Source organism: Astyanax mexicanus, chromosome 21 (genome assembly GCF_023375975.1).
Source record: "Astyanax mexicanus isolate ESR-SI-001 chromosome 21, AstMex3_surface, whole genome shotgun sequence".
NCBI lineage: Eukaryota > Metazoa > Chordata > Actinopteri > Characiformes > Acestrorhamphidae > Astyanax > Astyanax mexicanus.
Window position 1 is genome coordinate 20851749 of NC_064428.1, and position 15012 is coordinate 20866760.

Sequence of the window (15012 nt, forward strand, 5' to 3'; positions counted from 1 at the left end):
CTCTTCCTGATACTGGATAAATGGTTCTCATCTCACTGACCATTGATATAAAGGAGTAATGGATGAATTTTGCCTTTTATTCCTTATCCACTACAGCAGGGGTCTCAAACTCATTTTTGCCGAGGGCCACATTGGCATATTGGCTGTCCTCTGAGGGCCAGATGTAACTTATAAATATAAGAAAATGTAACCAGATGTAATACAAAATGAATGTAATTACTCCTTAATGTTAAATAACTCTCAATATACTATTTATTCAATCAAATATTACAGTTGCATGGAAAAATGGTTGCTTGTTGCTCTATTAACATAAATCCTTTTAATTTATAAGTTATATTAACTTTGATCAAAACGTTTGATACTGAAATAAGGCTTAATAAATATAAAATCAAAAATTGTGAGCTGTGACAGATTTAGCATTTCCTCAGATTTAGCAGTTCCTCATCCAACCACTAGTCGGAGCTGCAGCTGCAGCACCACAAGCCCGCAGTCTTTGCTTAGTCAGAGCTACAGCCCAGCCACGGGCTACAGGGCTCAGCTGAGCCAGTCTGGAGCGTTTTTAAAAATTTGTAAGTTCTTCTGTGTATGAAATAAAATAACCCCACTAACCGGATAATACAGCTCTCTACAGTTCATCTTTCAGCCCAAGCAGCTAACAGCAGCAGTTTAGAGCAGCGTCACGGAGGCACTGCTCGGATTACATTATAAACAGGTCAGTTAGCGCTGCTAACCTCAGGATGTTTATAACTACGGAGTTTAGTGGACACACCACGGCTGCAAGGTTAGACTGTTGAAGGCTACTGAAGACTATTAAAGCAGGCAACGCAGCGTAAGCAAAAAAAAAAAAAAAAAAACACACACACACACACCAACATACAAGTTAAGATAAAATATGAAAACGAACATAATAAAGCATAAATAATTAAATTGAATTGCGGGCCAGATGTATGTTTATTTTGTTAACCCGTGAGGGGCCGTATGAAACCGCGTCGCTACTTTGAGACCCCTGCACTACAGAGAAGTAGCTCAGAGTGTTACATTCAATTGCTTTCATTCTCCTGGATATTTTATCTTGGAGAGAAAAATGTATAATTAACTTAACAGGCATTGCAGCTGCACAGTAAAACTTTTTTGCAATTAAATTGTTGTAATAAGTGAATGTAATAGCGATTTTATCCAGTGGGTGGCAGTGTTGTGAAAGGTTATCACTGTCTAAAATCTAAGAAAAAGTAGTCTACTGGAATGATGCTGTTGTTCTGACATTGGATTTAATGATCTACACTCTCAAACAATTGTATTTTTGCTGAATGCTGAAACGTGTTTCTCTATGTTATGCCAAAAAGCACATTTGTCAAGTTATTTTTTTTTATTTCTGTGGTGCCAGATTTTATCCTTTATTTTTCACCCAGAGAGGCACAGAATAATTGTAATAATTACAATTATTTGGCAGAAAATGCCAAAAAACACTTTTGATTTAGTAGATTTGTATTGCTTTTTGTTTAATACAGCTAGGCTATTCATATCATCGCTGTCCAATGAAAAACACACCAAAACAGCAACTTTACAGGAGAGAGAAAAAACTTTGTAAACTTTCAATGGAAGGCAGTGTAAAAACAGTTTATTTCAGATCATTTTGAAGAGTTTCTATTGGTCTATTCATCAAGAAATTTTTGGCACAATGTAAGGGACAGTTTGCCTGTTTAAATTATGTAGTAAATTAAAAATCGACAAAAATGGAGAGAAGTGTTTTTCATAGGACAGCAATGATATGCAATAGAGAAAAAGTAGTAAAATGAATTTAAAACTGCAAAAAAAAAAAAAAGTTTATTGTTGGTTATTCTATATTTGGTTATCAGTCAAATGTTTAATTTTGTTTGCTTCGCTTCATTTAAGTGGATAACCATTAGTAACCGATAAAACTCATAAAGAAACTTTAGCTTTTTCAGTTTGCAGTTAATAAACATGATATGCAGAACATTTAATCAGAGCAAATTGTAGTAAGAGCATTTGCATCAAACAAGTCATAGATCTAGCAAGTCCCCCCTTATTTTAATCATAACTCTTGGGGATGTAATGAATAGGGATAATGCACAGCCACTGTTCTGCTTCAGTGACTCCTTTCCATGATGCTCAGCATGTAATATGTAGTGCAGCATTTTCTGCAGGCCACACGTCCGCCTCACTGCCTCCATCTCGCATCCTTTCATGCATCAAGTACTGAGCGTGTACTGTACACACGTCTGTTCTGTTATTATACAGTTTTAGCTGCAGTTCGGCCAGATTCTGCCTGTGTTTAATATATACTAAATCCATATAATGTTGGGCTTATTGCTAAAGCAAATTTGTGCCACATCTTATAATATCATAGCCTCTAAAACAGTTCCATAATTATCCTATTTTGAAATAATAAGAGGAAAGTATAGTTACAGATGCTATATCTTAAACTATCACAGTTTTTACAAATGAACTTATAAAAATAATTTTTTTATTATCTTTTAGTTATAAGAGTGTAATAGTACACACAAGTCCCATTTCAAATCATGGTTCGGACCTCATGGTTCTGTACAATAGGGGATCATAAATAATCTGTAATTGACTGTATTTTCTTTACAATACAGATTATTTGTTTAAAAAAAAAAAAGTATAGAACAGGGTTTCTCGACCTATGGGCCATGGCAAATCAATGGACCGTAAAATACCCACCCATTCTTAGTGAAAGGCAGTAATTCTTAATGGGCAGGTAACAACACTTTAACTCATTTATATAAAATTAAAATAAATAAAACTCTTAATTCAGTGCTTAATAAAGTACAAATTAAGTGGTCAAGAGTATCTATAACCACAAACTTTATATGACAAATAATAGAAATGCAAAAATAAACAAATTAAGCAGAAGTGATACAAGGAAATACAAATGAAGCAAAAAAATCAATTACATCACAGACAACACAGTCAATGTCATCTGATCCTGACAATTATCTAACCAGAGATTCATACCGTTTTACATGAAGAAATCAAACAAAGCAAATCTAATCCAAAAATACAGCCCTAAATCTCAGTTTTCAGTGTCAGCATTTGAGAAATAAAAGGTGAGTTTTGTTGTGTTGTGTGGATATTCTAATACCCCTTTATTAGAATATATTAGAATGTGTCAGTACTTACTGACAATATTGGACTGTCCAGTGAAGATGGCATACTGAAGCTCATAGGAAACCACAGAGAACTCATCATCGGATGTCCAGTGCACAGTAATGGTGTCGTAGGAGGCGGTGCACAGCTCCTCTCGGATGCCAGGGGGACTAGGTGCTGGAATGCAGAGGGAAATTTTTAAAACATATATTGTAACATTTTATATGAAAGCAATGATTCAGCAAGCAAAAACTTTCTTGTTTCTCCAATATCCATGATTTTTTATTAATTTTTTTGGTTGTTTTTTTTTTGTCTGTGATTTGTGCTTGGTTGTATGTTACCATATGTCTTCTGGCTCATTTTGAATCTCAGAAACTGAACATAAATATTTAAAGCTGTTTTTTTAAGAAATTATCTAAAAAAGTTAGTGTTTATCCCTAAGTGTCAGCCCAAATCCCAATATTATCATGTAGAAATTGAATTGACTACTGTTTTTTGCTGAACTCCTCCGGTAATTGTAGTCCTGTCCGTACACACATCTTTAAGTTTTGCCACCTCACATTTAATAAAATAGATATTTGTCCACTGCTACACACCGTAATTGCACTTTGGGTAAGCGTTTCCACAGAGATCCACGTAAACACAACAGCGAGTGGAAATGGAGGAGCTACTGAGCGCGATGTCATGTGAACGAGAAAGCCAAACAACTAACTGCTCCTCCTGTTTTTTTCTACTGCAGTCCGGATATAAGAGTTTTATCACGGAGTAGAAGTATGAAATATTTTTCTCAGACGTCCCCCTGTGAAACTAATCCCAACCAGATAGGTCTGGTTATATTTTACCATGTCTTTTGCTTCACTCACAACATGACAAACAACGACCTCATCAAATCCAGTGTGAAAGAGTTACAGAAGTGTAGTGATCCATCAGTAGTACATAGTTACTGACACCTACATCATTGCTACAGCAATACACAAATCCAATCTCAGTCATTTTAACAAATTTGATTTGCCCAGAACAGAAGCTGATTTGCCCACCGTCAAACATCACATATGCCTGTGTTATAAGAGTTTGTGAATCTATGAAGGTTTGAAATATATGTAGGCTTTGAATACTTTGTTATTGCACACTCAGGGGAGAGCTTCAGTGCTCATGGCAGAGCTCCCAGCATGCTCTACAGATGCTCTTTTCTGTTTGTTGGGGTTATTAGCACGTTTTTTTTGTTGTTGTTGTATGTACATTTGTGTTTGCGTATTTGTGTTTGCCCTAATGGGGAAGAGGGTGTATAAGAGCTCTGCCAAACAGGACTATGGCCTTGCTGCTTTGCTCCCCTCCTGATGACGATTGAGCTTGGCTGATGTATGGTAGCATCTGCTGGGACTTGGCATTGGCCATGCGGAAACGTGCAGATTTCCGTATTATACTCTGCAGCTGGGGTATTGGCCTCGATGTGAGTTAAGCATTTGGGCCAGAATCAGGCTGAGAATCAAACTAGAGTTGGGCCAATGCAATTCAGAAGGAGCTTAAGAGCTCACAAAAGGTCTCTACAGCTTCCCTTTTTTGTTAGTTGGGGTTATTATTGCTTTTTGTTGTTGTTGTTGTTGTTTTTCTATGTATTTGTATTTGTGGTTGCTTGTTAATTTAGTAGTGGTGTTTTGTTTGCTCTTCTGATATTGGGGTAGATGATGGATAAGCGCTCCGCGGAACAGGACCATGGCTACAACCCAGATAGCATGAAGAACTGGCCTGAGCTTCGCTGATGTATGGCAGCATTTGCTGAGACTTGGCATCTGCCATGATGAATTGGGTCAATTGCCACATTATACTTGGCAACTGGGGTGTTGGCCAAGATGTGAGTGGAGCATTTGGGCCAGAAATGGGCATAGAATCAAACTAAAGTTGGGCCAGTGCAACTCAGGCTCTGCGTGTGGTATTTGACCCAGAAATGGCCCAAGTGATTTTTGCTATCTGGGAATACTTTCAAGGGTTATAAGCTTGAGCTTAACCCAGGAGATCTCAGTAGATTTACGACACTTTGGTCAAGGTTACAGCACTTTTAACAAATGAACCAAAATACTGATGATCCTTAATTGCTTCTCAATCTACACTTATCCTCCTTTAAGTGCCCTTGGCCTTTGTGTGAGCTTGTCTTTTGTGAGGGAACTAGAACTGATTTGCTTTGCTATTTTACCCTCATGTTGAAATTGCTTTGCAGCACAGCGCTGGGTTTCACAGTGCAGTGATTTTGGAGTGCACAATGCTGACAGATTTGTCTTGACTGACTTAGTGAACTGTCCCACACATTTAGCTCTGCAACTGCATGAGTAACTCAATATACATGAAATGCCTAACAGAGAGGAAAAATTGGAGTGTCTTAGGCTCATTGGATTAAAGTGCAAATTTATGAACGCCTGATTTTGTATTTAGAGGGTGCTCTGCCATGAATACATGCTAAATTGTGCTAATGTTTCTTCAAGAATCAATGATATTAACAAGAGTGTACCCTGCTGTTGTTGCAGTAACTGTATCTGCTATCAATAAAAGGCTTTTTACTAGATTTTGGAGCATTACTGTGAGGATTCGATTGCATTTAGTAACAACAACATTAGTGAGGTCAGGATGTTCCAAAAGTAATGGATGGGGCCACAGTTCCACTGCTCCACAGCTCAATGATGGGTGGCTTTACATCCCTCTAGCCCATGCCTGGCATTAGACATGGTGCTCAGTAATTTATAAACACAGCTCATTTGCAGTTACCTGTGAGGTAATCAAGACTTTCCAGCATTTTCTTCTCTCTGGTAAAGTCCAGTGCGAAGGTGTCGAAAGTGTCTGTCAGATTAATCTCCGGGATCAGGACCTGAGAGGATGCTGTTGCCATGGAGACCCTGAAACAGAAGTGGAAAGAGTTAAACATCCAAATAAGGTTAATACAACTTTCTAAAAATATGGCCCAAACTCATTCAAAGTTCCTTCAATGTTAGGATGAAATGTTTCAAAATAACGTTAAAATAACTTTCTAAAAATGTTGCACAACCTCATTCAATATAATTTCAATGTTAGGATAAAATGTTCCCACTATAACGGTAATATAACTTTCTAAAAACTTTGCAATGTTCGTAGTAAACATTTCAACAATAATATTGATGCAAATTATTAAAAACTTTGCATGCCCTTGTTTAAAGTTACCCCAAGGTTAGGAGAAAATGTTCCCACAATGTTAATTCAGATTTCTAAAAAAGATGCATGACCACATTCATAGTTTTCTCAATGTTCTGAAAACAAATTCCCACAGTAACGATAATACATACGCACAATTTTGTAAAAAAAAAATCCAACAATGTTTTAAAAAACAGTACCAAAGTAACGTTTATGGAACATTCTAAAAACATTGCACACCTTTATTGAAAGTTCCTTAATGATAGGAGAAAACTTTTCCATAGTAACGATAATACAACTTTCTAAAAATGTTGCACAACCACATTATTGCATGGCTTTGTTTAAACTTCCCCCAATGTTAGGAAAAAAAAACGTTTCCACAAAAACTTTCATACAATTTTCTGAAAATGTTGCACAGCTTTGTTCAAAGTTCAATGTTAGGAAAAATGTTTTAAGAACATAATTGTATTAGCTGGGATGACACAAATCTTAATCTGATATTTTATCAATTTAAGGTTGGCTGTAATTAAGGAACTGGGTCCTAGTAAAAATATGTACACGTACAAACCCACTCAGAACCCATGCTCTTCTGGAACCCACCAAGCCCACGATCCACCCATGTGAGGACCACATGGTTGGACTACTTATTAAATATTGCAGGTTTTTGCTTTGCTCACCGTTCTGAGATGCTCTTGGCGGTCTGGAGGAATCGGGCGTGGTCGGACTCTTTAAGGGTCTGATCTGCCTGAGTTATAAGAGCCGAGGAGCGCTCTATGCACTGCTTGCAATTAGCGATCTGTTGCGCCAGTTTGCGCAGTCGGACCGTCTAAAGACAACAAATATAATATCATATTACAAAAACAGTAAGAGCAATAGAATGCATTAACTTATTATAAAAACATTTTAATTTTAAAAGAAATGTTAATTTGTGTGGCAGTGTATTAAGATACAGTAAACTGTAATTTAACATGTAGGTCAAAGAGATTTGGAGGGATTTAGGTCGTGTGTAGCTAGTAGCCCCAGTCTGATATGGCTATGCAGACCATATGGTTGGGCATCAACACATACTCTTTAGAACTTAACCCTGACCTCTGGGCTGCAATTTTTTATTTTTTTTCCTCCTTTCTGTGTACATTTTTGCTATTGTGAAAAGTTAATTGAGTAGAATATTTCCAAAAAGCATGGTTGTTAATGTGTAACTACACAGTTATTAGAGATCCTTTTTATAATTTTAAACCAAAAAGTAGTAACTTACCTTGCCCTCTTTGATTTTAGCACCGATGATCTGTCTCCGCTCCTGGATAATATTGATCAAAAGATCACACTCATCCATGAGCTTTCCTTCCTGCCGTGATGCATTCATCTGAGAAAAATGAAAAATACATATATGGCATGTTAATCACAGTTATCAGTTAACCGTTTTATAGAATGATATAGTGAATAAATGAACTAACGCACATTAAATAGGAGGAGAAAATCATAACCATTGTCTATACCCGAAATTCATCTTTACTTCTTCAATAGTATTGTTTTATAAAAATGTGAATTTAATTTACTTTGCTAGAATGTACCACAACAGAACAAAGAACCCGGGATGGGGGTGAACATTGGGGGTATTCAGAGCGACCAAAATCGAACACTCCATCCCTGTGCACTTATCTGCTCTTATTCCCAGAGTAATGTTCATGAAATGTTCTAAAAATGTTGCACAACCTCATTTAAAGTTCCCCCAATGTTAGGAGAAAACTTTCCCACAATCATGTTAATACAACTTTCTAAAAATGTTACACAGATTTGTTGAAAGATCCTCCAATGTTAGGAAAAAACGTTCCCACAGTAACGTTCATGAAATGTTCTAAAAATGTTGCACAGCCTCATTTAAAGTTCCCCCAATGTTAGGAGAAAACCTTCCCACAATAACTTTAATACAACTTTCTGAAAATTGTGCACAGCTTTGTTAAAATTTCCCACAACATTAGGAGAAACATTCCCACAGTAACATTCACAAAATGTTCTAAAAATGTTGCACAACCAAAGTTCATTCAAAGTTCCTCCAATATTAGAAAAAAACATCCCAGAGTAACGTTCATGAAATGTTCTAAAATGTTCCACAACCTCATTCAAATCTCCTTCAAAGTTAGGAGAAAACATTCCCACAATAACATTTAAAACAGTTTTCTAGAAATGTTGCATGACTTTGTTGAAATGTCCTGCAATGTAAGGATACATCCTTTCCACAGCAACATTAATACAACTTTCTAAAAATGTTGTACAGCCTCATTCAAAGTTCCTCCAATGCTAGGAGAAAACATTTCCACAGTAATATTCATGAAATGTTCTAAAAATGTTACACAACCTCATTCAAAGTTCCCCTAATATTAGGAGAATTTTTTCCCATAGTTACATTAATACAACTTTCTAAAAATGTTGCACAGCTTTGTTGAAAGTTCCTCCAATGTTAGTAGAAAACCTTCCCACAATAACAGTTTTACATCTTTCTAAAAATGTTGCATAACCTTATTAAAGTTTCTACAATGTTAGGAGAAAACCTTTTTTAAAATCGTACAATTTTCTAAACATCTTGCTTTGTTCAAATTTCCCCCATTGTTTAGAAAAAAGCTTAAACCAATAATATTAATACAACTTTCTAAAAATGTTGCACAAACACATTTAAAGTTCCTTCAGTGTTAGAAGGAAACATTCCCACAGTAATGTTCATGAAAACAAAAAAAAAGTAGCACCACCTTTAAGATTACTCTAATGTGAGAAAACATTCCCACCCACAGTAATGTTCTTGAAAAAATCTAAAAATATTGCAGCACCACATTCAAAGATCCTCTAATGTTATAAAACATTTCACAGTAACATTCATGAAATGTTCTAAAAATGTTGCACAACCTCATTCAAAGTTCCTCCAATATTAGGAGAAAAGCTTCCCACAATAACGTTAATACAACTTTCTAAAAATGTTGCATGGCTTTCTTGCACTTTATCTGAGAAATACTGATTTTTTGGTTCACATTCTGATGAAGTAAGCACAATGTTCATTAGAATTATACTGTGGAAGATTCTGGTGCCCTTTTATGACTATGGAAAAATTAGCCAACTTACTTACTAAAGCCCTAAAAATATTTTTAAGTAGCATTTTCGGTCATAGCTATTGTTATTATTTTGTTGTAGAGTCTATTCCAACCATGAGATCATCAGAATATTGCTGTTGCTAATCTTCTTGTAGGAGAATATTTCCTCTTTTTCCTGCCATGATTAAATGTTATATTAAACATATTTTAATTTAATAATGAACAAAAAAGTTCCAGAAAGTTTCACATTGGGAACTGAGACTTTTTAAGACATGCAAGTCCCTTTAAAGAACATTAAAATTCACCTGAAGTCACCTCCTTAAAGTTAACGAACTGTTCTGAGAAACTCACCATGCAGAAACACCTAAATCATGCATGTAGTGCCGTAACCACCGTTCTCCAAGGCCTACACGGTGTGTAAAATATGGGTGAGATGAGGTAAGATGTGAAAGCAGGGATTGTCTGAGACTTGCGAGACCTTTGAGGTGTGTGATAGCTTCTCTCCTGAGTGATTTTAGCGTTTTTACTGGGTGAAAGAGTCTTATTCACTCACACTTCTGGCCTTTCAACACTAATAATTAGGTCCCCTGACCTTTACGTGCTACCCCAGTGGTCCTACCACAGAGTTTCCTTTTTTTCAGAGTTTTAAGCATCGCTGTCCCAGAAACTTGGAGGCCAGCGCTGTTTTAATGCACACAAAGCCCTTTAAATAACTTAGGTATAGAGTGAAGAGATAAAATGTTGTGGAGACGCTGAAATAGTTCAGTTTTAGACAGTTTTCACCCATGTCAAACTCACGTAACTTCTGAATTTAGGAGAATGTAAACACTTGTTTGGTGATGTAAGGCTTGGATATAACTCTTAGGTCATGAAGCTCTCTACGCTCCAATGTTCTTGAGCTAATGTGAAGGTCACATTAAGTTTAGAGGTCTGCAGTGATTGACTGCAGAAATTTGGCATCCACTGACCCCGCTCTGTTATTTTACCTGGCCTACAATTTATGGCTGAGAATCTTTTATTCCCAATCTCCTTTAGTATGTTATAATATTACTGACAGTTGACTGTGGAATATTTAGTAGTGAGAAAATTTCACGACTGGAGTTTGTTGCTCAGGTTCTTTCACAAATGCTTGTAGATACAGTCTATCTGCCTAGGTGCTTGCTTTTATAGCTTTTACTTTCACCTCTGGCCATGAAAGTAATTGGAAGTTGAGTTCAAATCTGAGTTCCATGATTTGGGTGGCTAAACGAATACTTTTGGCAATATAGTGTACCTTGATGTAACAACATCAGTCATCAGTGGCTCACATACCCCTTACTTACTAAGATTTTTTGTAATTTATTCCAAATGTATTGGCATTTCCTATTCCTGAGCTCCCTCTATATTAAAAAAAAATAGTATTTACGCTTTGAAACCACTAAAGGAAACACTTTACACATGCATTTCTGGACAAGCTGAGAGATACAGAACCATCACTTTTTTTGAGAAACTAAGCCTGGTGAACAATTGACTCTGTACTTTGATAGCCTTTACTTTTACAGTTTGCTACTTGGAAATAACCAGTCACTCTAGATTTTGTTGAACTATTTGTGACAATTTTTTAAAACTAGCCTAATGGCACACAACAAAAGTGTGAGTCTTTTAGTGGCCAATGAATGAATTCTGTCTGAATGATTCCTTTGTCAGAGACAGCAGTGCTGCTGGAGTTTTTAAACAGTGTTTACACTCAGTGTTCACTTTATTAGAATCTCCTACCTAGCTGCTCTTCTTTATAGAAGGGAGTCAGTGGTCATGGGAGTCTGGTCAGAGGATACCGTTGGCTGGATATTTCTGGTTGGTGGACTATTCTCAGACCCAGACACACCACTACCATCTCAGTCAGTGTCACTGCGTTGCTGAGAATGACCCACCACCCAAATAATACCTGTTTTTTAGTTTAGTATATTCAGTATTCCTCTATCAAACTTATTTTTGCAGCCATATCTACCATCCTATTTTCTACCAGCCAGCCCAGCTTTCCATTCAAGCGTTTTCTTTGACTGTATGAAATAATAAACCATGCAGGACAGTGTATTAACATTCACTGCCCTACATCACTGGAATCTCTGTAGGTCAGCGACAACAACAGTATCTTTCATGTTTTCTCATGTGTGTTCCCTGACAAACACGCACATGGACACTCATGAACATGCCTGATACGCTGAGAGGCAGATGTAGAGCACCACTCCAGTGAGTGCAGAGCCCGTAGTGTGACTGATGTGATGAAATAGTCCTCGACAAAGCCATAAGTGATTCATTAAACCCTGAGGAGATGTGGCTTGGCAAAAGGCCACTTTTAGAAGGCGAGGAGAAAAGCTATAGAAGGATGAAGATGGAATTTTGATCTAAAATATTTAAGGACAAGGTTAAAATGCACTTCTGCCTCCTATGTGCTGTTTTTTTTTTTTGCTGGCCGTTCTCACGAAATCCCAACAAATCTTGTCCAGGTATTGAAAAGTTTGAGATGATTCTGGCTAGAGCTGCACGATTTTGGTATTCACTCACTAAGCATTGCAACTGTGGTGTAAGCAGTGCAGCGTTAACCTTGCTCTGCATCGTTATTTTGATCTTAGCATTGCAACCACACTCGCTTCTGCCTGGCTAAGCATCTCTGCCGTGGCATTAGCATTGCTATTACAGTGCCAACCTTGCCCAGCATCACCTTTGTGGCATTAGCATTGTAACTGCACTAGCTGCTGGCCTAATGCAGCATTGCAAACATACCATTAGTTAGTCAGTTAGAAGCTTCGCTATTGTGGCATTAGCATCACTATCTCTATCGCCAGGATCTAGCATCGCTAGTATAGCATTAGCATTAGCAACAGGGCCATGTGTTTCCCCAGTGTTATCATGTTCAACAGGGACCTTCATATCAGAAAAAAAAATAGTAAATATCTAATAAGCCCTAATAAGATACTTTTACCAGGCAGATGAAATAAAATAGATGTCATATTTTATACCACGGCACCCTTTCAGCATAAAGTACCCTTAATGCTAAAAATTCCATTTTCGATTCAATGTCCGATAACAGTATCAAAATTTGCACATTATAAGGCACACTAAAAATCATTAAATTTTCCCCAAAAGTTGCCAGTGTGTCTTATGTATACATTTTACCAGTCAGATTGTAGGGAGCAGTAAAGCAACTTTGTTGAACTACAGAGTTATACAGGAGTTTAAATTTAGTTCTCCAGCACCGGGGCTGGAGTAGCATTAGCATTAGCTGCTAACCGCTATTTCCCCATTCAGAGCGGAGTATTATCGGCCTGTTACCTGCTCCTAACCCTAGCTAGCACTGCTGGAGTAGCATTAGCATTACTCACTAACCGCGCTCGCTATTTCACCGTTCAGAGGGTAGTATTATCGGCCTGTAGCCTGCTCCCAACCCTGGTTAGCACTGCTGGAGTGGTTAGCCGCTAATGCTAATGCTCCAGCCATAGTACTGGAGAAATTAGGTAATCTAAGCTTACCGTGAATAAAGGGAGGCGCTTTACCCAGGAGAGAAATCTGTGTAGATTAACATCCAGCACTCGTTTGACTTAAAAATATCTATATTTTTATTACAGTATTGTTTACTAAGCTTAGCTTTACTTAGCTTAGTAAGCTACCCCCGTTCCCCACCACAGCGGCAAGACCTGCTGAATGTGCCTTATGTATGAAAATAGACCAGAAAATAGATCATAAAGATGTTTGTTGATAGTGCGCCTTATAATGAGAAAAATGTGGTATATAATGTACTTTATTTAGAATTCTCAGTGTTACTTTCTCCACTTTTATTAAGCAATATAACCTTACTCTTGTTAAGACTGCTCCCACTCACAGCTTAATTAAATGTGCACAGTGACATTACATGCTGCCCCATGCATGATGCACACACAAGATCCACAGTGCAAGCTTTAAAAGGCCATGAGCATGTGCAGAAACATCAGAACCAAACTCCAGTGACCCAAATACAACACAAAAAAAGAGGACAGGCTTTTCATCTTTGTGTTTACTCCCCTTTAATGCATTATTTAAACGCACCCGATTTGCAGCCACGCTCTGTTTTTCGGTTCTCTTTTAGGCCTGTAACTCTTCTGAAATGCTTTTAGACAGGTGTAGCGGAGGAATTAACCTCAATTTCACTGTTGTAACACTGAAACGTGTATTTGTATAGAACTAGCTCAGTCATATTATAAGTCTTCGCTAATCTGCGACTCTTATTAATTTGCTGTTTTATTCATGAACTCCTTTCATCATGTTATGGAGATAGATAGGTACATTAAAAAACAAAAAATAAATATCTGCATGCACCAGTCAGGCTGTAAACGCTACAACTATTACAAATCCAACACTTTTTATTCTTAATAATAATAAGTATACATTTTATAATGCAGAGAATCTCAAGGTCATAATATTTAAAGTAGCCATAATGGAGATCATGGGCCATATTTTAGCAGTATAAGTAAGACATCAATTGTGCACCATGCAGATTGATTTAGGGTGGGTCTGTGTGCCTTTATTATCATAAAAGCAGGTAATTTATGGAAAGAGCAATGTTATTTTATTCTGTATTTTTTTTATTGTTAATGTCAAAGTTGGGTTTGTGCACTGCTGCCTGTCCTTGTGTGTGTAACGAGTCAAATGATTGCCTGGAAATGCTAATTTTTTAAAACTGAAAAGTTACTGTGACCTTCTCACCCTTTTTTAATCCTCTATACTTAAAATTAATTTTATTTAAAAAAATTGTAGTGCATGTAGTGTACATATAATCCACCAGAGAGCAGAAAAGAACATGCATCTTATTGTATGAATATTGTTTTTATACTTAAATGAATTATAATTTCTTTTATTTATTACATATCACGGATATAATTGTTATATTATTTAATAACTATTTATTATTTAATAAATATTATAAACATTAAGCAAAACATGAACAAAAACACATTTACATACATAACTATAAATAATATTTGAAATATGTGATATGAATTATATTTGTAAATAGCATGCATCATTTAGTAAATTACATTATTATGATTATTATTTTTAGGATCACAATTAACAGTACTTATGCCAGTATTAAAAAAGTATTGTAAAATTTTTAAGTAATGTCTACAGAAATTATTCATTGACACTAGTTAAGACATGATTAAACTTTACTAAATCTTAATGATTAAGAATGTTGTAAATAATAATGAATTAAACATTTTAATGATGATTAATAATTTCTTAATTAGTGTCAGTTATAATTAGTTATTATTAGCTGTTGTACCTTTATTGTAATTTGTTACTTCTGGACACAAAACAGAATTTAAATTTAAAATCACAAGCTCAATTTATATTTAATAGACCCTATTTGCCTTTTTTGACTAAAGTTTTTTCAAAAGTTTCTCAAGGGGATTTCCTGCAAAAACATTTTTTAAATATTTTTATCTAATTCTCAGGCTAATTTTTTTTTTAGTATTATACATAAGAAGGAAAATAAATAAATAAATGAAAGTAAATGAAAATGAAATAAAAGTTTAAGTATAATTAATAATTAGTGAATACTTAGCAGATAATAAATAATTAGAACTTACTGAATGATACGTAGATAGTAAATAATTAGTAGATACTAAAAAAT

General features: G+C 36.0%; 2 protein-coding genes across 4 annotated transcripts in view; both read right to left on the reverse strand.

Annotated features, from left to right (window-relative positions):
* LOC103031957 (ETS-related transcription factor Elf-1) overlaps positions 1 to 15012 on the reverse strand; it is a 374649-nt gene that overhangs the window by 103896 nt on the left and 255741 nt on the right. The window lies entirely within an intron of this gene.
* LOC103030906 (E3 ubiquitin-protein ligase Midline-1) overlaps positions 1 to 15012 on the reverse strand; it is a 106158-nt gene that overhangs the window by 7470 nt on the left and 83676 nt on the right. For all 3 annotated transcript variants that reach the window (XM_007254802.4, XM_007254800.4, XM_007254801.4), the window contains exons 4-7: positions 7541 to 7648; positions 6963 to 7111; positions 5887 to 6014; positions 3163 to 3306 (exon numbers count right to left, since the gene is read on the reverse strand). In XM_007254802.4, the coding sequence (XP_007254864.1) occupies positions 3163 to 3306; positions 5887 to 6014; positions 6963 to 7111; positions 7541 to 7648 (529 nt within the window). The remainder of the gene's footprint in view (positions 1 to 3162; positions 3307 to 5886; positions 6015 to 6962; positions 7112 to 7540; positions 7649 to 15012) is intronic.